The sequence below is a fragment of the Corvus hawaiiensis genome, chromosome 18 (genome assembly GCF_020740725.1).
Source record: "Corvus hawaiiensis isolate bCorHaw1 chromosome 18, bCorHaw1.pri.cur, whole genome shotgun sequence".
Taxonomy (NCBI): Eukaryota; Metazoa; Chordata; class Aves; order Passeriformes; family Corvidae; genus Corvus; species Corvus hawaiiensis.
Window position 1 is genome coordinate 1372084 of NC_063230.1, and position 26640 is coordinate 1398723.

Sequence of the window (26640 nt, forward strand, 5' to 3'; positions counted from 1 at the left end):
CAAAACGGACACTTTTCTAAAGCAAAAGCACTACTGCAGTCACAGTAACACCTATCAAGGAAAAATCAGTTCCCTACAGTAAGGAATAAATTTTAATATAAAGTCCCATCAGCTCAAGGTGGTACCAATTAATCAAAACAATTCACTTGCAGATTCTTCACAGTCACTGTTTTATAAATGGTGATTCTTTTCTTACTTGCTATTCCAGTGTTGGCACAAAGGAGGTTTAAGCTGATTTTCATCCAATCTTAAAAAACAAATCATAACTGTAGTTTAAAATAGTTGGGATTGTTTATTCCTCTCGGTTCTAAGTGCCAATTCAAATACTGAAAAAATGATCAAAAAAACAGCACTACTGCCAAAATGAACACCTCAGAAATGCCAAAGTCACGATGCACAGTGCAGAGCAATACTAAAATCTCTGGGGTTTAACATAGTACGAGGAGTGCACAATTAGCAAAATCCAAGTATGTTCTGGATTCACATGCCCACACACACCCCTGGTGTGCACCTTAATAAAATTAAGTACTCATTAACTGTGAACAGTCTTGGGTACTTTTATGAAGATGTTGAGTTGCTAATTGAATTTGAAGCACAACAGATGTTTAGTACTCCAACCAAATGCTGCTTTTCCTATATATATTAAGTATATGTATTTGTGTGGATACGTACACCCACTCTTCAGCTACCAAAGTAACTAAAAAATATCAGCCAAAGGGTTTCTGCTTCCCCAAACTGAAGAACTCAAGCCATGAGCTAAAAACCTCAGCAATTCCAGAGAGGAAATTCTGCAGTGATGCCACAGTAAACACCAGTTCTGATTAAAACACCTGAATTTATAATGAATGCTTTTTTAAAAGTTGAAAAGTATTTTTGGGCACAGCTTCTGCACAAAAATCCTCTTCCACGAGAATCTGCCAGCTACTACAGAGCTCCTCAGGGTTTAAAGTGTTACTCCACGTTGTGCCTGGGCCAGCAGGGCAGGGCTCGGAGCTCTGCAGTAAATTCCTGCCATCAGGCAGCCGGGAGATAAGGGCTGGGAAAAGAAAAAAGAACACAAACACAACAAACCCCAAAGCCCCACTGGCCACATCTCCTGAGAGTCAGAGACCTTGTAAAATGTCACCTTTGTCTTCCCTGATGCCCAGCTCCTGACGGGAGGTTCAGAACAAGGCACGGGGGGTGTGGAAAGAAGAATTTAACAAACCTCAACCACAAAACTTGTCTCGCACTTCGTTTTTTGAGCGTTTTGCAGTTTTGCTCTCAGAAAGCCATGCAAGTTTCATGAAACTTCCATGGAATTTAAATCAAAGATTAAAGCTGTAATTTTTAGCCCTCTCCCTGAACGCTGACTGGTACCTGCACTTATGTGCACACACTAAAATAGATCATTTCTGTCAAACTCTGCTCCACAACACCAGGAACGGGAACAAAGCACGTCCACGTGCATCTGGCAATGACAGAACGCACAGACCCACCTGGGGATGCCGCTGGCAGCCCTTACGCTCTGCAAAAACCCTTCTGCCCTTTTCAGACTTCAGTACTAAACACTGAGCAAAAGAAACTGTTGCAGGTACTGCAAAGGCCATCTCTTGCAATTTCTGTTTGGCAGAAGTTTGTGCAGGTCCTTCATCCTGGTGCAGGGGAGGCTGTTGCTGAGTAATCTTCCTCCTGAACCCCTCAAGTGACAGGAATTCCATTTCAGATCACAGCTATTCACAGCCACCAAATCAGCTGCCACAGACCTGGCAAGGTATTAGGGCAGGACACAGCAAGTTTTACACAAAAGGCATTAAAATCTCACAACAGAAGAAGCCACAGATGGACAAGGAGACACGTTTGCTTTATGGCATTTGCAAAGAAAATTCAGATTTAAGCACTGTAAAGTCAGCTTTAAAATCACAAGGCTTCAACAGATGCTCATTTAATGAAATAACAGCAAACTGAACCCCTTTTGCATGTTCAAGTGTTTGATCATAACACAGGTTCATCCTCACCATCATCCCCCCAGACGACCACAGACATACTGCAGCTCCCTGGAAATGGCATCCAATCACTTCCTCCGCAATTCCAATTCATTTCCCACAGCTGGGCACGAGGAAGCTGTGGCTGCTGCTTTGTTTCCTGAAGTTCAAGTGAATCCAGCTCTGCCCACAGCTACAGGTGTTGCTCATCCCTGAATTACAGAATCATGCACTGGGTTGGGGGGACCTTAAAGCCCATCCAGTGCCACCCCTGCCCTGGGCAGGGACACCTCCCACTACCCCAGGCTGCTCCCAGCCCCACCCAGCCTGGCCTTGGACACTGCCAGGGATCCAGGGGCAGCCCCAGCTGCTCTGGACAAAGCATAAGGAAAGTGCTTGTGCTCCTCCACAGATCTGAGTCAGCCACAGTGGAGATAAAACCCTGGGCTTAAGGATGTACTTAAAAACATCAGAGATGGTCCCTGTGCTTTTATAGGTAAAAGAGATCGAATGTTACATGAAAACAGTCAGGACTTCAATGCGCTCAGAAAGGCCTTTCATGAATGTCAGGCAAGAGGACAGAAATTAGAAAATACCTTCAGCCAAGTAAAACTGGCTTCATTCACTGAAACTATAGTAACCACCTGCTTTTTGTTGCCTCTGTGCTCTTACAATACTGTCCAGAATTACCATGTTCAGAGAAAGTGAACACAGAGGGGAGGGGGAAAAAGGATTATTTACAGCAGTTCTACAGCCCTCCTTTTACTTCGATGCTCTATTTAAATATTCTGGCTGTTTCAAGGGCTTGGTAAAACTGGCTTTTGTAGACTGAACACAGAAAACAAACAGCAGAAAAATGCAGCATTTCCCCCCTCAGCCAGAACGCAGTAAGAGCGCAGTGGTTAAGCAAAGGCAGAGTAAGCTAATTACCAAGTACACAGCTGCTCCTACCTGGCAGAAAGCAAAGGGAAAAAAAATCCTATGAGTCATCAAATGCAGTTCCTAAATCTGGAAAAGCCTTACAAAAATAAATTTCTACGAAGAAGGGACCAGCTTCAGAGAAAAAAAGCGATGCAGATAAAAAGATCATTATTTCAGAACAAAACGCTATTTCCAGTTTGAAAGGGAAAAGTTTTTTTGGCAAGACAACTACTAAATATGTCATCTAGTTAAAAACAGCTTCTCTTCTTGTGGTTTGCTGGGGCAGAATGAGCGAAGAGATCTTCTACCAGATTCCTTTTTTATATCAAATGCTGAAAGGAGGTGGGAAGGAGTCATTTCTAACCCCATTTGGAACATCTTTATTCCTCTCCATGATCATCAGCACTTCTTGCATCCACCTTCAACACACACAGAGCTCCAGATATTCACTAAGAATTCAGCGTAAGTTTTATGTCCCACTTTAAACAGGAAAGATAATCCTGACTTCCTGGTTTTTGCAGACACACAGGGATACAAATACACAACCTTTTATGCTTTGGCAGAACCTCTGTTCTGCAAAGCCCTTACTTGTGTAATTTCTCATCTATTTCAGAAAACAGCAAATGACACTCTAAATTATTAGTAGCAGAACAAGAGAATTTGTAGTAAAAACATTGCCTGAAATTTTTATTTTTCAGTTTTTTCACAAACTTTAGAGTTTCCCTGAGTTCTTTTGGGAGTCTTTTTTTGCACTCATGCATGGTTAGTGCTGAAATTATATTACACTGGCCATTACATTTGAAGATACTTAAATTCAAAAATTAAATTTAAAAAGGGGGAGCTGCAAACTTCAAACCAAGTGTGAGCTGTTGTGGGGAGAAGGGTGTTTGCTGCTGGGGTTGTGAGCTTTCTGTGGGTAGGGTTTTTAACCGGGCGTCAGAGGAGGCGAGTTCTGACCCACCTGCACTCACACACGAAAGGAGCACTGACTGACACAAGAGCTACTGCTGCCCACACAGCCCCTCACCAAACTCAGGAAGCCAAAACTGCATTTCCTTCCGTTTTCCAAATAGATTTTTTGATCCAAAGTTCAAACGTTTTAATTAAAACTGTTTCTGAGGAGAAATGCATCAGCTTCACAACCTGATACCATGAGCTGCTCCATTATAAGCTGCAAAATACCCTGATCTTAAAAGTCTTTTCCAACCTAAATGATTGTGTGACTCCATGAAACACATTTAATGTAAAGCTATGGAGTATTCTGAAACAAAATCCTGCTTCAATTATCCTCCAAAATGTGTTAGAAGAAATGCCAGAGCAAAGCCTCCTTTCTGCCCAAATCACCAGATCCCCTTTCAACTACCCCAAGTTTCAGCTACTTTATACCCCCACCTCTCTTTCCTCCTCATAACAGTTACCAGAATTTTGCTTCAGGTTCATTTTAGAAGGAAATAATTAGATTTACAATTAACATTCCAAAGAATTTCTTGTGTAACATTTTCCCATTGCTAATCATTTACCCAGTGGCAAGGCACAGGATTCCACACAGGGTGAGTGTGCAAGGACAAACAGCCAGGGGCTCTCAAAATGCAGCATTTAAAGTGAAAAGGGCCATGCTTTACAGGGAGAACAACAATTTTCCAACGTCCTTTCAGACTGGCCTTTAATTTCCAAATCTTGCATTTCCAAACAAAATTGGTTGACCTCTAATAAGTTTCCTTTTGATATCTTCTTCCCTTGATGTCTGCATGGATTATCTGCAGAAAACAAGTTCCTTTTTTCCTTACTCAAAAAGCATTTGACTGCACAGCATCTCCCCAGAACAGAATTCCCAGAAAAGACAGCAGGAGACTGACACTTACAGAACAAAAACACAAACCCAAGAAAACAAGCAAAGAAGAAAATAAATATAATCACACACACCATTACTGCCATTTGATAAAAATAATTATTTATGCTCAATTGCAGTGTAATTCTTCCCTCACCTCTCCTGCATTTCATGAGGTTTTCTTAGCAGGTTTAATCAAATTTTCCAGAATCTTGTTGGATATTTAAATAATGACATGCCCACTTAATTTGCACAAAAGAAAAGGCCTGGATTAAGGTTTGCTTTGATTCATTGGTTAAGCATTAAGTAATTAGATTTGCCTTGTTGTTAAGGAGAGGATAAACACGTTGCTCAGTTATGATCTAAACCCAAAGCTGCCCCCCTACACGTTTTACCCTCCAAAAAGCTTCTTCCAAGTGGACGGAGATAACCTAAATGAAACAAGGGCCTGGAGTGCCAGGACACAGGGAACAGCTTCCCACTGCCAGAGGGCGGGGATAGATGGGATACTGGGAAGGAATTTTAAAGAGATAAATAAGTCAAATTAACATGTTGTGCTCCTCTTCCAACACAGCTCAGAAATCATCATCCCTGACTCTAAACCAGTTATCATAACTAAAAAAATAGAACTTGGCTCCAAAATGATCTTTTTCCCATCCTGTTCTTAGTACGTACTACCACACAGAAAGAAAAAAAACAAAGATGGCATCACCTCCTCAATTGTGTACACACAGACAGCTGGAAAAAAGGAATTTATACACCGCAGGATCAAGTAAGGAATGGTGAGACAGCCTAAAATTGAGAATACACCCATCACCCTGTACAATAAAAAGAAAATTTGATGCTGATTATAAGTTAATACCCACCAGATTGTTCACAAAATACAGTGTCTAGAGATATCTTGTTCACAGCATTTAATATTGAAAAAAAGCCACAGAAAATAAATCTAAAAGCCTCCTATCTCTATCCTGTAAGCCTACTCCCAGGGCAGAGCTGTAGAGAACAGCTGTACAGGGTTTGAGCTCAGGAAGGCTTCCACACTCACCCTGCTTCACACTTCCTGAAAATGTTTATTTAAGTTGCTATTTTCCATTACTGTTGTGACTCCTGTCACTTGAAACACCACAGAAACAGCCACAAAGTGTCAGTACAAAGCCAGAAAAACAACAAGACAAAGCCCAGAAAGAACAAAGCCTATTTTGAAATTTGAAGACACCTGAACAAATACTTTGTTTTGAAGAAAAATAACCCAAAACTTTTTCAAGTGAAAAATAACCTCTCCAAAAACATATAAATTCAAGTGAAACAGTCGAGATAAAAACAAGGAAGTTCAAATGCACTTACACTGGATAATAAAAGAATTGGTTTGTTTGCTATCTACAGTGATTTCTCCTAAGAAAACATTCACCAGAGACAAATATTTAATATTACTCAAAAGCAACAGTCCCTGTTTAAAGCTGTTCTGTAAGACCAACAACTCTGTTGAGCAGGCAGTGTTTATAACAAAAACGTGCTTTTTATATCAGACCGTTTGTGCTAACTCGGCAACATTTCCAGCTCAGTACACTCTGTACCGGCGGGGCTTGCCAGAAACTCGGCTCTCCACCAGCATTTTCCTATTTGTTAACTATTTCTTCCAAAAGAAAGGAACTAATCACAGTGTTTCGAAATCCTCTTCCCAGCCATTTAACAAGGAATTCATTTGCCTAACAAATACACAAGGCAATACTAATGTAAATAGAATAATAGCAAAATAATTTCAGCTATGTAAATCAGAGGATCCGGTGGTTTGGTTTTAAACCAGAACAACGTGAAGCCAAGCACTACCACGTTTCCTACAAGGCTAAACCAGAGAGGAATCCAAGAGGCACTACAAGCTTCTTATCTTTTCCCAACTCTATTCCAGATAACAGCCAAAAAAGCCCCTTTACCTTTTGATTCTGTAGTGGTGGCCGTTTTTTATTTAATAAATATGGATGAAATGTTAAAATAGTTATTAACTCGGAGAGAGAAGGGTGGTTGATGTTCCAGCTTAATGGAAGGGCTGGGAGCACAGGCACCCCCTCACACAACCACTGCTGTTCAGAGTAGAAAATCCATGGAATCACGAAGGAAATGTGCAACCACAGTCAAAACCTACCCACCTCCAGTGGCTGCATCTCTTCAGACCTCAAAGCTGTGCTGGAACACGGGGACTCTCGGCATTTAGGGGTGGTTTGCAGCCATTTGGCAGCTGCCCCCGAGCCTGCAGGAGAGGAACTCAGCTCAGCCACACGTGCTGAACACGTTTGCTGTGCTTGCACACCGAGGTCAGGGTGCAGCACACCCCTCACACACCCAAACCAGGGCGTGTGACACAAGTACCTGTTGTCACAACAAACGGTGTCTCCTGAGGGGAGAAGGCACCAGGACCTAATGCCGCCCACGCAACGCACCCACTGCAGCTGAGGGACAAACCCAATTATCTCACTGGTACTGAGGAACAATAAATGCTGGGCAAGCACCAATTCTCATCACTCTGCCACTTCTGATATGTACAAAACGGGGTTTTCTGGCAGCAATGAAACAATGGCCTCTGGAAAACTCAATCCACTTCCACAAAAATCTGATAATGTGATTTCAGGTTATGATTGCTGTGCCTGCCACTTCCTTTGTGTCTCACCCTCTTGGGCACTGCACGGCACAGTCAATTCTTTGCAAAGCTCCCATTAAATAAACTATCATTACATAAACAGCCCCATTTTCACAGCACATATGGTTTTGAAAACTCCCTTTATCCACTGGGCAGCTGCAACGCTGAACAGAAGCCACGGCCAGAGTTATGGTACATGGCAGAAAGTTCTGTGAATCCCAAGTTTCTGTGTGTTTTTATTTGGTTGCAAAATATCATATTTCTGACATATGATGGGGATTTACATCTGCAAATGCTCAACATGTCACAGTGACAGACTGGGGCCGTGCTGACTGTGTGTTTTGTTAACGTTGACAACAACCACAGCCAATAAAACTCTGGGAGTCTTTGTACTCCAAATGCACTCTGTATTCTTTTCTAATATATTTGTACAAAATATCTTAGCTTCTTCCATTTTCCTCAAGCACTGTATATTCAAAGGCTTTAAAAAGTTACAGTTCATGGGATTTCAGGGTTGTATTTTCTTTTGTTCTTTTTCCTTTTCGTTTATTTATTTATAATCTCATCCCAGATGTGGCATCAAATGCACACAGCGGGATATCCTTAAGCATTACTTTGTAGAGTTCTTTGTGTCACCATCCAACATTCTTAATCACGTGAGGATTAGCAGGAAGACTTAGCTGGGAGTAGTGTGAGGAGCGAGAGGGGAAAATGGGTATCTGCTGGTTTCAAACATTTCCACACCAGCCCTCTCTCCTTTTCCCAATTTCCCCAGCTCCTAGAACACGGAGACAAGGTGGAGCAGTAACCAGCCTTCCCTTCCATTCACCATTTGCATTGCCTGCTTGTTCAGCACAAGCACTTAAAAGCAATCCTGGACCAAGACTCCCTCCTCCTCCTCCATCCCACATCCTGGACACACATCCTGGATCACTTCACAGCTTAGAGCGGGTGGCCAGGGGGGAAATGCTGATCACAAAAGCTTTGGCTGAGGCAGCTCCCAATTCCTGGTTCCAGTCGGATCCGCAGCTCCAGATCCCAAAGCAAGAGCAGCCACCGGTGTGGTTTGGAAACCACTGCAAACAGCCAGGTGAGGGAGGGTATAATGACCTGAGAGCTCAGCATTCCTACAGAACCTGTCCACTGCACGAGGAAACCGGGACACCAACAACTCCATGTGTATGACAGGCAAACAAGGGGCCTGGACTCATTATTGCCCCTATGTTGTGCATTTCCATCACAGGTCACTGTTCTTAAACCAAGACCACTTCACATGTGCAAAGTAACCACAGAAAGCCTCTGACAAACTGTACAGGTGACAAGAGAAATCATTTTTAGGATGCAGGAATTCATCGCTCATCCTAACAGGTTAATTTAAATGGCTACCTGGGATTCAGTGGCCACAAGCCCAAAAATTCAGAAACTGCATTGTTAAGTGTAACAGGGAAACTCCAGAAAAGAAGTGGATCTGCTGACAACACAACTTCAAGCCAGAAGAGGAATGACAAATTTTGCCTCTGACACATATGGACTAACAGGAAAACAAATTAACAGCAGCTTGTTCTCACATGAAATTATGAGACAGCACAATAGTGTAAAAGTCATCTTATATGCAGAGCTCTTAAAACTGAATTCATAGAGGACTATTGCGTAGTTATTGCTGGTTATAATTTTGAATGCATTAAAACCTCTACTTCCCCGGACCAATATTTAAAATAAACAAGAAGCAGTGAGCAGGCACAGCCACTTCATTAAAGTGATTACATAAACCCTCGAACCAAGACTTAATTTGAATTAATAGTAAAGATAAAACTGAATGCATAAACACGCCATGCAGAAAGAATGAAGTTCTAAGAAGAATTAAGTGGGTTGATGATATCACATAGCAAACACCTGATGAATTCATTAAACACAAAGGGTTGCAGATGCCATGATACACCGTGAGCAGTTCCTACTTGAAAAATCAGATGGATGTCAAACTTATAAAAAACTAGTGAGTCTTAACAGCTGCAGGACACAGGCAGAGGGTTTGCAAAGCAGCAGCAAAATCTGTATTTGAATCCACGACTGATACATCCAAAGTATCAATACCAGACGTGATTAGTTCCAATGAAGTTATTTCAGTGCTGGGGAGAACAGCTTCTCTTTCTGCTCCGAAGTGCCAGGGATTGCTCCCTTAAAACTGCCCTGTGGCTGAGATCCACTTTCCCCCAGGCACATTCCCAAGGGGAGACCCTCAGCCCATCAGTTACATAAACTGCTCTCTAGCCTTACTCACCTTAGTAGGGCAGCTATATATATGCACCAAGATGTAAAAATCTGCAGAGCCATCAAAGCACTTCTGCTGGAACACAAGAGCCAACAATTCATAGGCTCTTCAGTTGTGCCTGCTTTTATCAGGCTGGTTAGTTGAAAGAAAATGCACACATAATTACTTAATCCCATTAAAACATAGACAAATGACAGGACAGAACTCCCGAGCTCAGCAGTTTGAGCACTGGAAGATTCTGAACTCGCACAGAAATGAATCACGGAGCCTTCTCCGTGGGCAGCTCCTTCCACAGCCCCTCTTATTTTGGCTACATCAGCATCACAGCTCTGATATCCTGCTATTTCAGCGAGCTCCAGAAAATGGCATCTTGGACAATGAACAGCTTCCAGATTTCCCAATGCACCAGTAATCCAAGGTCTCCACTTTTTCAGTGTACCTGTCAATTAAACAAAGCAAGTAAATTCACCAGAAACTACTAAAAAAACTCAGCTGCTTCTCCCAATGTTTCAGGAGCACAAGCAGGAATCCTAAGAAGGCAGCAAGTGGCAATTTGGGCTTGGTATTCAATTTTAACATTTTGAGTTTCAGAAACTTACAGAAACTCCTGTTCAGTGCATTAATGACAAAATGTAAACTGTAGTCAGTACCTGAAGAGGGAAAATAAATTAACATTTCCCTAGGGGATTTATAACACAGGTTTGCTGGCGTGTTTACTACTCAGGAATAAACAAATAAATGTGTGAAATAATTGCAAAAACTCATTGAAAAACTGAAAACTGAACTTAAGTAAATTCACCTTAAACTCAAAAGTCACTTCTTCAGACAGTAATTCTTTTCCTAAATACAAAGATTTATTTAGTCTACCCTTAAGCAGCAGGATCTTTTGTCTCTGCTGTTCCCACACAATAATCTGAGCCCTTGAATGTGAGCAGTGTCTCGCCCCCAGGCTCAGCCATCCTACAGCAGCTGTCTGGGGCAGGACAAGCAAACAGTGCTGAGTGTAACGTTTGCTCACCAATTACCCTTTGTGGGCTCACTGAGAACCTCCCAGGACAAGGCCAGGCAGGAACCCCTATCCCAAAAGGGAGGGATTAGGAATTTCAGTACCAGAGTGCATTTCTTTTGAGATTGAGCAGTAACAGTCTTGCAGGCAAAACATTTTTCTTCACACTTTCCAGGCCTTAACTGTGGTTTACAGCAATAGAAATCATAATAAAATAATGCTTCCTCCAGTCTGGTTTAGTTTAGGAAAAAGGCAGAGAGGCACTGAGCCATAATTCCACATACAGCTGGGCCAGGGGATATCTGTCTGGAAGTTTTGCACTTCCAAGGACAGCTTCTCCAGGTACAAAGGCTCTTGGGACAGATCTCTCAAACCCACTGCTCTTTATTACTCTCAGCTCCTGAAAACACTGTTTCCCAAAGAATGGGAATAAATGAGTGGGAATGAGTGCATTTGGACTGCAAAACCCTTCTGGGTATAAATTCCATGGGTTTGTGCAGAGGACCAGAGGGCCTTGCTGAAGCTGGAAGCACCAACACCAGCAGAGAAGCAGCAGCAACAATGGTGACACCACTTCCAGACACGCCAGCTTTAGTGAAGTATTTAATTTATTTTAGTATGCTGCAGCAATGGAAATCTCACTTTGCTTTGTATAGAAAGTCCAAATTAGACTCCCAGCTCAGGGCTGTTAGGGATAGTGAGAGAATTCTTAAGTTACTTGTAAGGTATTCAAACTATAAGTTAGTACAAAATAAAAATAAAATGCTCTCTTTCAATAAGCCAATTACACATTAAAGAAAACCTATAAGGCTTTTGACAGGAACGCAGATTCCTCTTGACTGGCAGCCATTTAAAGTGGCAGAATTCTCAGGAATATCTCTGGAAAGGGCAGGATTGTCAGTTAAGCCCTTCCCCATCCTATCCCAGCACAGTCCACCATCACCTCCATCCCTTGATCAGAGCAGAGGACATCACTCAAATACAGAAGCCAAACTTGCTTTACAGTCACACTGCTCATCAGCATGATACCAGAAATCACATCCTTTTCATACAGAAGAGACAAAAATAATGACAGGGGAGACAAACCGACATGCTTCCCCTTCACCTGCCTTAGAGAAGATTCCAGGGAATTTTGTTGACATATGTAGCAAGTCTTGCACAGAATCAGTTTTATCAAACTCCAAAGGGACAAGAGATTTTCCTTCCAGCTCCCCAGAACCACAAACCCATCAGCCTCCAGGCCTGCTGTACCCCTGTGGGCACAGTAACACTGTCCATACCTCCCACCTCTTTAGAGAGCTTTAAAGAATGAATATGAAATTCTTAAAGCCATTCCAGTAAAAAAAATCCTGTACAATGATCCTTTCAGCACCTGTGACTGCAAGTTTCCCTTGGTGGGAAAGGTGTTCTATTACTTGCGTTTCAGAAGCAACAAGAATGTCACGGAACAACTACAAAATAGAAATGTTTTATTGAAAATCTGATATTTATTTCCTGCCTAGAAACTGCCACACCTGCCACCTTCTGTTCTTCCTTCTAAAACCAAGTTTATCAATATAAGCACTTTAACAGAGGAAATTCACACTTCAATTTCTCCAGGAATTTGAGGTGCTACCTTTGCCTGGTGATTTGTAGGATCCACCCATCAATTTGTTACAGAAATTTGAAGCATTTCAGCTTGGCCCCTCTGGCTCACTGACTATTCCAAAGCAATGAATGACCCATGATTTTGTGCAAATACTGGCACGCACTGCCCAGGAGGAGCAGAGGGATCAGGGCTGTGAGGGTTGAGCAGGAAAGGCTGCTGGGACAGCCAGGGAACACCGGAGTGGCTGTGCCAGGGCCCAGCCCAGCACTGGGCTCGTGCCAAGGCAGTCAGGGCTGGGAAGAGGCAGAGGCAGCTCAGGGAGCTCCCAGCCCTCAGCACTGGAACAGAAACTGAAACTGTGCCTGAGCCAGCAGCCCTGAGCTAAGGGAGCACAGGGACAGCTGCAGGGCCTTTGCGGGACCAAAGCAGCACCGCAGCCTCTCCTGCTCTGAGCCAGGCTGAGCTCCCGGGCCCGGGCTGCAGCTCCTGCTGCCTCTGCTCAGCTCCACGGCAACATTTAAGTGTGGTTTACATAAGAAGGAGGCAAAAGCATTGCAGCTGTGCCCATCCTGCAGTGAGCCTTTCCTCTGGCTTGTACCCTCCCTTCTAACTACTGAGCATTTCAGCCTTGGAAAATCAATTTTACACCGTTCCACTCAAAGTTCTACTTATCATTATATGAGTGACTGCCACACGTGGGTGCTTGGTTCTTTTTAACCAAAAGACTGATGCCTTTTCCTGGTCTTAAAATCAAGAGGCATACACGGTTAGAAGGGGAAAAGGGATTTTACCTTGGTATTTATTTTTAAGGATCCTTAGGTGCACACGTCCAGGTCATATGCATCGAGATGCACCCCGCCGAGTCTTTCCCTGTGTCTCTCCTCCTCTCCGTGTCCCCCCAACATTGGGTATAACATTATAGGCTTTACTAATTAGCATATCTATCAAAGATTCCCCAATGAGAGGCTCAAGTGAGCCCCCCCTCCCCAAGGAATCTTCCCCTGGATGGTTCTATCTTGGTTTACAGAATATGTTCTGGAGAGGACCTTGGGGTCTGGGGCACACTGATCCCTGGCTACGAAGCTTCTAAAATGTTTAGTCTCTTAGCTTGACAAACAAGTCCAAGAATGTAGGCAAAAAGCACTAGGAGTACAGAAGCTGTAAAAAGGTATAACAGGGGTAAAAAAGAAAAGGCAAAAATCTTCATGGCATCAGACTAATACTTAACTAACAGCACAACTCCAGCCTTTTCTTTTCCTTTTGAAACCCCCACTTCCCGTGGGCAAAGAGCAAAGGTAAGAATCCACCCTCATTCTTAACCTATCCCATGTACTACAGCTCAGTTGTTTTGCACTTGCTCCTCCTCTTCATTCCACGCAGGAATATGGTTATGTTTGCTTCTTTGGAAAAACCATATTCCAGCTTCAGGGCCCTGAGGTTTTAATGAACATCAGGAACAGACTTCACATTTCCAAAGCTGCCTCCCCCAGGTTTTCCTGGCTGCTCACTGACACCCCGAGCCACGGATCACATCTGGGAATTGCCACATGGACATGCTGCCAGGTATCCAAGGTACTTGTCCTACAGATTACAGTCAAATCCCAGGATAAGCAAGTGCAGGTGTACAATGAAGTCCACTTAAAATGAGACTGGTCTCAGGTTTGGAGCAGAAGAATTCTGTAGTAAGATTTATGACCTTTAATAGAAACTTTAGAATAAAGAAAGTAACGTTTATGTAATGAAAACCATCTCTCTCTGAAGAGCAATGATGTGTTAACATCAGCAGAGCTGTGTTTCAGTGTTTTCTGTTTGCAATCCAGCACCCTGATTGTCACTTAAAGTTCATTAATTATTCTAAAAATGCCATTACCAAAATGCAATTGTATGCAATTTTTTAATCATTTTGTTCTGAAGGTGGCATTTCATCTATTTTTAAAGCCTACATTTTCCAGTAGAGCTTACCCTGTGTTCTTAGAATTACTCAATACATGAAAATACAAACATCAGTAATGAGCCCTATTAATGCAGATTTCACTTCAAGCTAACTTAGATTTACTTCACACAGTTAAGTGAGTTCATTTCATTGGAAAAAGAGATTCCCTAAAGGAAAAAACATCAACTACCGTGGCTGATATTGCCCAATACATCGCTGAAAAATAAATTCTACTGATTGGATTTTTTCATTTCTCCCTCCCCCAGCAGCACTTTTAAAAATACAGTCTTTTAATGATTGTTTAATTTTCATATAACTAGAATATAAATCCTTTACATACTGCTTTGCTGCAGCATAATGTCTCGTTTTTCATGGGGAAAAAAACCTAATTACGTGGTTCACCGAATTGCCTGTGGTAACACATCAATTTTATTTACATTCAGAAGTTGGACTTGAGTTTGTTCTCAACACTCCAGTTAATTCCAAGCCCATTTTACACAATAGTTCTCCTGGATTCATTAGTAACACCTCACTCTGCTGGTATTGGGAGGGATTCCCAGCTATTGGAACCTTGCTTTGGATTTCCAGCGCTTTCCAGGCAGTTCCACTTCCACAGCACCAGTTCTATCCCACCTTAAATATCCTGGATTTGCTCTAAGTCTGGCCTTGCTGAAACAGTCCTGCCAAGGACCATTAAGTGTCCCTCCAGAAGGCAGCTGTTAATGTTGCCTCAGGAATACCAACTCCTTTTCCCACAAGAGCACCAGAGAAAAACAAGAACTGTTGTGTGGCCAATAAAACCTAAAGGTTAATTATTCAAAATTTCAACTATTTCAATTGAGCTGAGCTTACATTTGGAAAGCAGAAAGATTATGAGGAAGCACATGGATTCAGCAGTAGAGAATTTCTTGGCTTTGCCCTCCATCAGTGTCTTTCCTTCAAACTGTTTTCACAAGGTAATTTGTTGCAATCAACAGCAAAAGCTCCAAATTCCCAGACATGAACAAAATCAAGATGCTAATTCTTGAGTGATACAAATAAAATAAAATAACAGAAAGCATCAGGCTTTCTTACATATGGCCCTTTGGTAGATTTCAGATTTTTTTATAACTTTTTAGCCTTACATATGTCCAGCTGTATAAAGAGGGAAAATGCACTGTGAGAATGATCCATGGAATATCCTGAGCTGGAAGGGACACACAAGATCAGTGAAGTCCATTTCTTGACTAGAATTGGTAATGAATTCACAAATGCTACATGTACTCACTGGATCCTGCTCTGAACACTGAGGTTCCCTGTTCATGGGGAGATAAAACCACTGAAGGAAAGAGGATTTAAGGCAAAGGTAACTGCAGTCAGAATCCCAAACAGGACACTCAGTTTTAATTTTTTTTTTAAACTACTCCCATAAACCAACTTCCAAGTAAAAGGAGTTGAAGTGGTGGGAAGAACATTTATTTTTAAAAGAAAACAAAACAAAATGAAGACATCTCACCCAGACACAATAAGGCTCTTGTCAACTTCATGTGTATAAAAGGAGTTGGCATTTTCCCATGAAGCAATTCCTTAATCCCAAATGATGGCATAATAACCTCATTTAATATGCCTCCTTAAAAGAAAAAGTTTATTTTGTCTAAGCTGAACTTCAACTGGCAATCACTGGACACCAATTACCAGTGTCAGATATAAGGGTCACGGAACAATTCTGCGAGCTGAGAAAGTAGGAATTCACTTTTCAATCCCATCTTCTTGCCAAAACAATGGAAAAGTTGAACTTTGTTTTCATGTCTTTGGGAATAATCTATGCTAGGCAATTAAGAATATGCAAATTACTTATCTTATTGAAAATAATCAAGCCAGAAACAGACTTTGCAGTAACTTAATATTCCAATAAAGTCTTCTGTCATAGGAACCTACTTGTTAATTCCACTCCGTGCTCAAGAACCGGCAATTAACCATTTTCAGATTTCACTCAAATTATTAATAAGTGGTACTCAGCTGCTTGATATTCATTGCTGCTTTTTAGATGGAAAGCCTTCCAAAAGCCTTGCATTTCAGCTCCTTTATTCCGTGTTCGTGAGCTGCTTTTCCATGCCCTGGCTGCTCTCTTTCCCAGTACCACTGGGCATGGCAAGAGCTCTGGGCTTTATGGAGTTACTCAGGGTGCATAAAATTGTTGTAGTGCACATCCCATGCTTTCACCTAAGCCCAGGGATCCCAGGAGTAACCTTTGGGTAAATCCAAGGAAGTCTCCAATCCAGCTGTAATGCAATTCCAGCAGCGACTCTCTCCCTTCCCATAATCTCATCCTAGAATGAAGACTGAGGAGCACTCTCGTTTGAACACCCATTTCATGGCAAAGGGGCTCAGTCTTCATTTCATGCATTGCTTCACACACTTAAAATATGTTTGAACAGACAGGAACATCTTCTCATTCAATAATTAACGTATCTCACTACACAGAGCTTAGAACACACTGTAATTCCTGACAGAGCTCCCAATTGCAGAAATAACACAGTACCCTGAAAGAACCTTAACTAGACTCAAACTGAAATGGAAAGTAGATTTTTCACTGCTTTATTCTCTTTTACCTTAGCGGAACCAAAAAATATCATTTTTTCCAAGTTTTCCATTATTTTTCTTTTAATCCCTAATAAATGCTGACAGACACCAACTACTAAACATTTACAGGTTAAACATTGACTTAATTTAGAAGACTTGACTGATAAATGCAAGTCTGAAATCTGGCAGTTCATAAGGGAGCATCAGGAACCCTTCCTTCCCAGAAGGAATAAAACCACCTAAGTTGAGTTCTGGGGCACGTTGTTCTCCTCGAGACAGATCCTTTAAAACGGAGCTGGCCTGTTCTGCTTTCCTGTAGGCAAAAAAATCAGCAAACTCCAGGTAGAGAAACCATAGCAGAAATTAATTTGGGGGTACAACCACGTGGGTTAATGTGGGTGCCTTGCACACAGCCCTTCCTACAGGCAGCATTTTTCCCTCCTCGCTTTTATCAGCGCCGGGGGATTACGGCTGCGCCAGCCCGATATGCCAAGAATTCATAAACAGGAACGAGCCAAAGCTCCGGGTTTTTCCTGTCACAGCTCAAATTTCAGCTACGTTTTTAAACTCACCAAGCTGCAAAGATCATGTACAATAATCTTTCAGGAAAGACTCACCTAATTAATTCAAGATAATCTATTCTTCATAAGCGTTTCCACCCAAAGTCTTACATTCTACATAGCAGAAAGTGAATTAGTGTCTCTTTTCTGGGGAAGCAGCTCCAGAAATTAATGGATCAAGGGCAATATATCAGATGGAAATCCCAAATACCTACCAGAATCAGTGAGTTCAGGCACACAAGCTACTAAACTGATAGAAGGATGCAGTTTTACTTAAAGAACTATCAAACAGCCAGAATTTATTCATTTTCAAGCTCCTGTCTCACATCCTGCCAGCTTTCCAGAGTCCACCTCCAGTGCTGTGCTTACAGTCACCAAGCTGCGTTCTCAGTAGCGGTACACATCATTATCCCTGCATTATCCCTGAGAATTCCAATATTCTGTACCACAGATGCAGCAGACAAACCTGAATATATCCATAAATCCAGTACAGAGATTACAAATTTACAGACAAAACTGCCAGAGAATCACAGAATACTCTGAGTTGAAAGGGACCCACAAGATCATCAAGTCCAGCTCCTGGAGTTGTGTAAAATGTCAGAGCAAAGTGCTCTTTGCAAAAGCAAAGGGGGGAACTGAGGAACAGATGTCCCTTCCCTATAACCCGTGTGGGACCCACAGGGTCCAGGGCAGGGGTGGGAGAAGAGAGAAAACCCAAGAGTTGAGTCTAAATTCTCTCTGATGCTCCAGATGGTATTTGGTCACCAAATGCAAATGAGAGCTCTACAACTTGCAAATCCACAACTTTCCTGTCAAAAACGCTGCCAACAGTCAGACACTCCCTCCTCTCCTTCCACTTCTTCTGTCGGATGTACAAGAAAATGGATTTATGGGAAAAGGTACCGTGGCTGGAACAGTTGCCAAACCTCTCCAGGCAGTATCACTGAGCAGCATTTATCCTCCAGAAAACAAAACCTCAACAAACTAAAGCACACTGAACTTTTTCAGACTTACAGAATCACTCCGGTTTTCCCTCACTCACTGACCCCACACCAATTAGCTTTTTCCACCCAGGACCAAATAAAGATCTTCAACCCCTCTTCCAGTTTTAAATGCCACCACGACAGAAACCAGAGAACCACAGTTAAGGCTGGCAGGAAGAAGAAATGTAGGAGAATGTGCAAGAGACGCCTCTGAAGTTCCCAGCTGCCTGGCTAATCCAACCACTCCACTGATCTATAACTGCTCTGCAAATAATTGTCTTTACTTAATCTCCCGTGACAGCATTTAATTATCCACAGTTTTGGAAAGCTACTACATAAACAACTCTCCTCGTACCTCCTGTTTACAACCACTAAGTTGTTTTCCCTAGGACTATTTGAAATTCTTTTATTAAAGGCAGATTTGTTGTTTACCAAATCTTCAATGTTATAAAGGAACGCTTAGAGTTCATGAGCAAAAGTTTTTGAAGTGCTTCTGAAAGCAAAGCCTCAGTTTGGACTTTTCACCTGTTTATGAAAGCAGTATATATCATACAGCACGGGTGGAGTGACTCTGTTATCCAGAAAAATCCATAATTATAATTTAGACTTGAATTAATAAAACATAATATTTAAAACTAAATTCTTTAAAATTTAGTGATTTAAAAATCACCAAATTATTTCACTTTCAAAGCACAAGTCCTAGGCAGGAAAAGAGAAATCCAAAACTTCATTCTTGATAAGAATTCATGATTTCATTAACAGCCATTATTCCCTAAAGTTCCTATCTCTCAGAAGACATGATATGTTTTGGACAATGTTTTGGATAGACTCTAGTCTTCCACTTGGATTTGCAGCATCACATCCTTGTGCTTCCTGAACATGTGAATACAACACAACAACAAAGCTCTGCTCAAGGAACTCTTTAGTCACAGTGACAATCCAACCTGCAGAACAGCATCTGAAGCCAAAGCAGCTCACTTCCTGAGCAGGTTATCCCAAAAAAAGCATCATGTTATCCTGGCCCAGCTGAGAGGCAAGGAAAACTCTGCTTCAGTAACTTTCCTATTTTCTGTTTGTATGCCACATGGAAAAATCCTTTATATTTTCAGGAAGCTCATTTCAACTATCAAATACTTCAGTACTGTGGCCTGTTTATACAATAAAAAGCAGAATAAACTTGTTCCTTTTGCCTTGGGGCTGCACAAAACAGTGAACACAAACTGTGTCCTTTGTCCTATCTCAAGGAATCAATGGATATAAATGCCTTGGGCTGGCAGAATTTGAGGCTCAATATTTTGTCAATACGGATGTTTGAACTCTCAAATGTACTGAACAGAGCCCGACAGCCCTATCAGCAGGAAAATGTACAACACTTAGACAATTTACATACTTTGAACTGTATCTGATAAGTCACTACAAGTGTTTCAATGTGCTTTTAATATAGAACAAGGAAATCTATCCTTGTAGGATTTACACACACGACAACAGACGAGTTTCAGATTTAATTCCACTTAAAGTTACTGCTCTGAAGGCTCCAGCCTGGATGCTGGAACACCTTGAGTGCTGTGTCCAGTTCTGAGCCCCTCAGTTCAAGAAGGACATGGAAGGGGCCGGAGCCCCAGGAGCGGCTGAGGGAGCTGGGAAAGGGGCTCAGCCTGGAGCAAAGGAGGCTCAGGGGGGACCTTGTGGCTCTGCACAAGTCCCTGACAGGAGGGGGCAGCCGGGGGGGGGGGTCGGGTTCTGCTCGCAGGGAACAGGGACAGGAGGAGAGGGAACAGCCTCAGGCTGGGCTGGGGAGGCTCAGGCTGGACAGCAGCAGGGATTTCTGCATGGAAAGGGTTGTGAACCACTGGAAGGGGCTGCCCAGGGAGGTTTGGAGTCCCCATCCCTAGAGGTGTCCAAGGAACACCTGGACATGGCACTCAGTGCTCTGGCTGGGGGGTCAGGCACAGGTTGGACTCGATGACCTTGGAAGTCATTTCCAAACTAAATAATTCCGTGATTCCACAGAATTTTGAACCAGGCAAATAATGTGTGACAGTGATGCTCCTCTCTTTGCTACACCCTGCCCCACACTGCACCCAAGCAGGTTCAGCTGTCCATACATTTAAGTGGATTTCCATAGCAGCACCACTGGAAGCAGCATCACATTGTTGTAACCAAGATGTCAGATATAAACAAGCTCCATCAATTTACAACAGGAACAGAAGCATCACCTGCAACTCCCCTCAAATAAAAAGACACTTAAGTCCCATCTCCTGCATTTGAAATATTAAATAAACTATATTTCACTAAGAGAAAAGCATATATTATTAAAGCTTTGCTGGGTAAGTAGAAATATTACCCATCCCCTCATTCAAAACAGGTGCTCATAAAAGATGAATGTCAGTGGAATGGCTCAGTGCAGCACTTGTGAGCCTTCTCTTTAATTATACATGCTCACAGGGCTACCTGCGTGCAACACACCCCAAGGTATTCAGGGCTCCGTATCTGTGATTTCACAGGCTCTGGTGCCAAATAAACAATCTGGCAGCCATCAGAGCAGGAACTTTGGAACAGTGCTTGGAACTGAAAAACAAATGAAGAGAAATGAATATAGCATCACCCAGGACCAAACAGTGCAGGGTACAAGTGGGAGATAAGGGACAACTCAAGCACACCTGATAAACAAAATATTCGGTGTACTTGAAACGCATTTTATCACCAAGTCACCAGAAGGTCTAAAGGTCACGAGGATAAAAAAATCACTGCAAGAAACCAAGAAACTAGAACCTGATCCTTATGATTGGCTTGGATTTTTTCTTTTAACTACTGTTATTATTCCAGAACTGGTGAACTTCAGTTCTTTTCTTGCAAGACACAAAGTGAAAATGGAGGTAAAATTCATACAGCCTAATAAAACACCTTTTAGTTCAGACAAACTAAGTCTTGTCATAGCAACAATACACCACTGAAAAGAAAATAATATATAGTGGATATGGTCAAACCCAAACAGGACCACAATAGACAGAAGAAGCTTTATCATGTTAAGGCTCCACATTCTGGAGACTCTGAGGACGATCCCAGTTGCATAAAGCCCATAGTCACCAACTTATCCCCATCACCTTTGACCCACCTGCCCCTTCCTGCCTCCGATTCCACTCACTTGTTGCAACTTGCCTCGGATTATGTTCAAATCCTGCAGCACAACCAAGGAGCAAGTCCTGACCTCACGGATTTACCTGCGGTGCCGTGGAGTTCACCTGACTCTACAGGAGAGGTGATTTATTTCATCAGCTACTGCCTTATGCCAGAGCTGGGATTTTATTATTATTATCATCATCATCCTTTGAACTAGAATTTACTCAATTTTTACAGGTTCCACAAAAATCCAAGTCATGACTACAGGTCATGAACTCCTGAGTTCAAGTTTCCCTTCACATTTTATCTGCCGCATCACTCACGGCAAAAAAAGTTAAATTTACAGCATTTTTGTTATCCTGTAGGTCTTAAACCACAAATTACAACAAAATCACATATGGTAGCACGTTGAAGATTTAAATAAAGCTTCTTTTTCATTGGAAAAAATAGAACCAATTGAGAAACTTTGAAAAGAAAAGAGTGACTTACTGTGCAGCTCGCGGTGGATGACATCGACCAGGTTGGGCTCGTCCCCCCACCAGAATATCCAGAGCTCCTTGCAGTCGGGTTTGACGTCCCGGCGCCACACGCACAGCAGGTTGGCCTGCAGGCAGCGGATGAAGCTGAGCAGGATGGGATCATCCTGGGCTGGAGCTGAAATGATGGGCCCACAGTCCCCATGGCCTTCAAAATTGTACCTACGCCATTTGATGCCCGTGAGTTCAGCCTGCGGGAAACACAAAAGGAAGAAAAGAGTCAGTGGATCCCTCCATAATTTAGTTATATTCATAGTTTGTTTCATTTTCTTGGTTAGTTCCTCAATTCAAGTTCAAAAACCCTCCTATTCAGATATTTTCCTTTATTCCCCTTCAAGGAAAAAATTTAGAAACAGCGCTGAATAAACTTGGCTTACACCTGCATTTAGGTTTTCACCACAGCCTGATTCACTTCTATTCATTTCTATTCTATTCATTTCCAGCAGCTTCATTCAATTTCTAACCTTATTGTTATCTTACTGTCATCTTACAAGTTAGAAAGGAAAAAAACCAAACAGGGAGAGGGAACCAGGCTCCTTCCCTACAGGCTGCTTGGTGGCCACGTGAGCTCAGTGTCAGCCCAGAAGCTGGCCACTTGAAAGTCACAAACAAAGCACCACAGGACATAAGAAAACCAGTGACTTGATGGAAAAGGTGAAACAATTTCACATTGTGATGTTACAAGTTTAGCAAATGGGCTTTTTATTTTTATTTTGCCCAAATGAACAAAAGCAGAATAAAGAAAGTTGCCATTTACTGTCTCTCAATCAGACAGAATTCTCCTATTAACCATCAAGGAAGAACAAGAAGAACAGATTTGCTATCCTGTTCGCCAGTCCTAAATGCACCCAGATATTTGGGAAAGGTTTTCTTTGGGCACTGCCCAGGCTCCCCAGGGAATGGGCACAGCCCTGAGGCTGCCAGAGCTCCAGGAGCGTTTGGACACCGTTCCCAGGGATGCCCAGGGTGGGACTGTTGGGGTGTCTGTGCAGGGCCAGGAGCTGGATTCAATGATCCTGGTGGGTCCCTTCCAGCTCAGGGTGTTGTGTGATTTTGTGGTTTTCCTCCACTCCCAGTTTGCCCCACCCCTGTTGTAGCCTCCCCCTTTCTCTCTGCTGCCCAGCACAGGACAGGGAATACGCCCAGGACAGTCTGGCTGTTATCAAACACAACTGGTGTGTGTATACCCTGCTCACACAGAGGGCTTGTACTCTACTTTCCAACCTGTTACCACATTCCTGCTGCTGCTATTCCCTCCACTGCTTCTTTTCCAAGGTTCACACCTTCCCTTGGCTGCCCAGAAGCAGCTGGTGCTCGGCCCCAGGTGCTCCTGCAGGAGCAGCCAGCTGGTCTGCAGCAAGGAGTGCAAACCCTGCAGGGCAGCAGCTACACCTCTGACAAGAGAGGGCACTGCCAGGGACACGGGAAAGACCCAGTGGAAACACTGACTGTAGGGATGAATTTGTACTCCAAAATAAGACCAAAGACTTGCAGTTCATGTATTCCTCTCATTTTCATCACCTGTGTAACAATATTCAACCCCTCCTCCAAAACCCAAATTCCCCATCACACACAGAAGACTTTCCCTTTTCCAGTCCACAAACTTAGTCCATTTACAAGTTTAAACTCTAAAATTTACTTTTGTCCACCAAAGTACTTGGAAGGAACTGCCACTGGTTCAGAAGCTGGCTAGTTAACTGCTGAGGAGCTGAAGGTGATGCTCATCATACCAACAACAGAAGCAAAGAACCACAAGTATTTCTTGGATCTTGTAAATACATCCTCTGAAACAGTTCCACCTCATTCCTGGATCCTGCCTGGCACAGCAGGGCTCTGGCCCATGGCTACAGTTCCTGGGACTCTGCCTCAAGGACTGTTTCCCCAAACACTGATTAAATTAAATATTGCCTATTTAATTGTCCTCTGAAGAGGCCTCACCAGGCACATGGCAATACAGCACTGCACTGGGACGGGGAAAAACCTATGGAACACTGAACAGCACGGAAATTGGGTTTATTATTTGCAGGCCCCTAAATCACCAGGCACCTTCAGCTCCACAGGGCAGAAGGGACACTGCCATCCTGTATCCTGCCAGCAGGACACCAGTCCTGGATTGTCCCAGCTGGAGGCTTCCTACAGCCAGCACTGAGCTCTTGCACGCAGGCAGAAATGCTGATCAGCCATCTAAAGGGTTGGGGGACTATGGAAAAGGAAATGGGAAAAGATAGTCCAGGCTGGCCAAGATGCACAGCCATGTGCCACCTTCCTGGCACAACAAGGACAAGGGAATGCAGGAAGAAGAGGCAAAATGGAAGAAGAAAAGTTATTTTTTGCACAGTAGGGTGCTGGAATACCTCACACACTAAATAACTGTCCAAGAGAAAGGGCTCCTCCAAAACATCTACATCTATTCTACATGGGTCCCCAGCTATTGCTTGGAAAAGGAACGGGCAGTTTCTGAAACAGGATCATGAATACAACTATGAACTACAAAACACCAAAAATTAGTGCCAGTACAGGCAACCTGTGAAAAAAATGATGTTAAATATTTGTGCCATAACCAGCTAAGAACATATGCTAAGTCACAAAGAGCATGGAACAGGAAGATGACAGAAACCAAAACCAAAAAAACCCAACTGAACAAAGGACTTCACCCAACTGCAGCACTCGCTTGAACCACACAGCAAAAGCCAGAGCTCAGCTGTTCCAAAGAGCAGAGAGGCTCCTGTGGCCTCCTGCCAGCTCAGAGGTATCACACCAACATCCCACCCAGAGCAGGGATGAAACAGTCAAGGAAAGCACAGCAAAACCAGCAGGGCTGCACCCAACTTAATTCTGCACTAACTCCTGGAGCCTGTAATTCTGTGGACTGTGAGGAATGATAAACTGCTAACCTGGATCACACCAGTGCCCACCCACACAGAGGGAGACTCCGGAAAAAAGGGAGAGACAAGTCCTGCGGGGTTGGAGTCAGCAGCAGCATTAAATGAGCTCTCACACATCGTTTCCCAGTCCAGGTTGCAGAGATGTGGTTCAGCACGTGTACTTGGATATGTCTGTTTCTGTTTAAATTTTTAATAGGTAAGCACCAATACCAATCCCTCAGAACTTCAGGATTGTGTCCTCATGTTAATTAAAACTGAATTCAAAAGGAGATTTGAATCCTGAAGGGATACACAAGAGCGGACTACACCCAAAACACTTACACACATTCTACGCCTCTACTGATGTTCTGTGTAAAGTGTTTAACACACTAGAGGGAGAAGATCTGCATCCGCAGGGGGGGTTATTTACATTAATTGCTTTAAACAAGCCAACAGCCCCGGTTTGAAGAGGCCTCCATCTGTAGCAGAGTTTGTACAGACAAGACAAGCAGTGGCCTATGGTTCTGGGAAGTGCTCTGAAGAGCCAAATGTGGTTTCACTTGTGCTTCATCGGCAGTGAGCACAGGCTGACCCAACACAGCCTCCTCCTCAGCCCCAGACACGCATCTCCATGTCCCAGTCTGGATCTACTGGTCATGGAATCGCTGGGTGAATGGGATCACTTCACCGATTTAAACAAGGGAAACAAAGAGAAAGACAAACATTTCCAGGCTCAGCACCCTGACAGCTCATCCTGCAGCCAGGGAATCACCGAGCAGCCAGGAGGGGGAGTGGAGGGGGATCTCCCCTGCCAGGGACAGCTCCAGTCAGATCAAACCCAGCCCTACAGTGCACCCAGACTGCAGCTCATGTACACCTCAACTGACAGGAGCAAGCACCGGTGCCAGAGCAGGCCTGGCCTGGTGCCTTCCCTGCAGCACTCAGCTGCTGCTCAGACATTCACACTGAGCTGGGCTGACTCAAACCCAGAAGGGTTGGATTAAACGACTTTTTCCTCTACTCAGATCAGTCCCCACACCTGATTCATTAAGCAGCCACAGAGATGCTTGTACCGGGAAGTCTGAGGACAGCAAAGCAGGTCAGGGAGGGCAGAGCTGCTCTGATTAGTAAAACTGCTGGTTTGAAAGCAGCCTCAAACACTGAGACAGAAACCAAAATTGCCAACCTGAGGACAAAACTGTGAACATGCTGTTTAACTCACAGCTGGCTAGAGATGAATGCAGAACAAAGCAGAACTCTTGCCAGGTGATGTAATCTACTGTGTTTCTTGCATCTCTTCCCATATGCACAGTCTTGGCTTATTGCAATTGCTACAATGTTTTTAAAACTAAAAAGCCTGACAAAAAAAAGGAACTTACAAATACTTATTATTATCCAACACTGTTAGCAAATCATGCATTAAATGAGATTTTTGCTTTGGTTTATAAAGGAACATGTGTCATGGAGGACTGTGCTGTGAAGGGTTCAACTGCTCAGATAAGAGGGGCTGTTTTGAAATGAAGTTTTTTTCTAAATTCAGCTAACTGCAGTTGGACACAGAACATTTGTGAGACGCCAGTTCTAAATGCACGGGGCCAAGCATGTAAGGAAACAGAGAAATTGGATCACTAACAGTAATACCCAGACCCTTCACTAGCATCCAACTTCTTGCAGAGCAATTCCCAAGACACAAAAAGATCTGTTTCTGATGTTTTCAAAAGCAGCTGTCAGGGTAGAAGAGGTTGTTCAAATTCCATACAGGCATCCAAAACCACCCAAAACATCCCCAAGAAATAGGCACTAATGAAAACAGTGCATTGCCAACGTCTTTATTCAGATGCACGGCCTTAGAGAGAACATCACAGAGTGCCTCG

General features: G+C 43.1%; 1 protein-coding gene across 2 annotated transcripts in view; it reads right to left on the reverse strand.

The window, feature by feature from the left end:
* Positions 1–26640, reverse strand: part of MED13L (mediator complex subunit 13L) — a 179354-nt gene that overhangs the window by 138251 nt on the left and 14463 nt on the right. For both annotated transcript variants that reach the window (XM_048323263.1, XM_048323262.1), the window contains exon 2: positions 21856–22093. In XM_048323263.1, coding sequence (XP_048179220.1) covers positions 21856–22093 — 238 coding nt within the window. The remainder of the gene's footprint in view (positions 1–21855; positions 22094–26640) is intronic.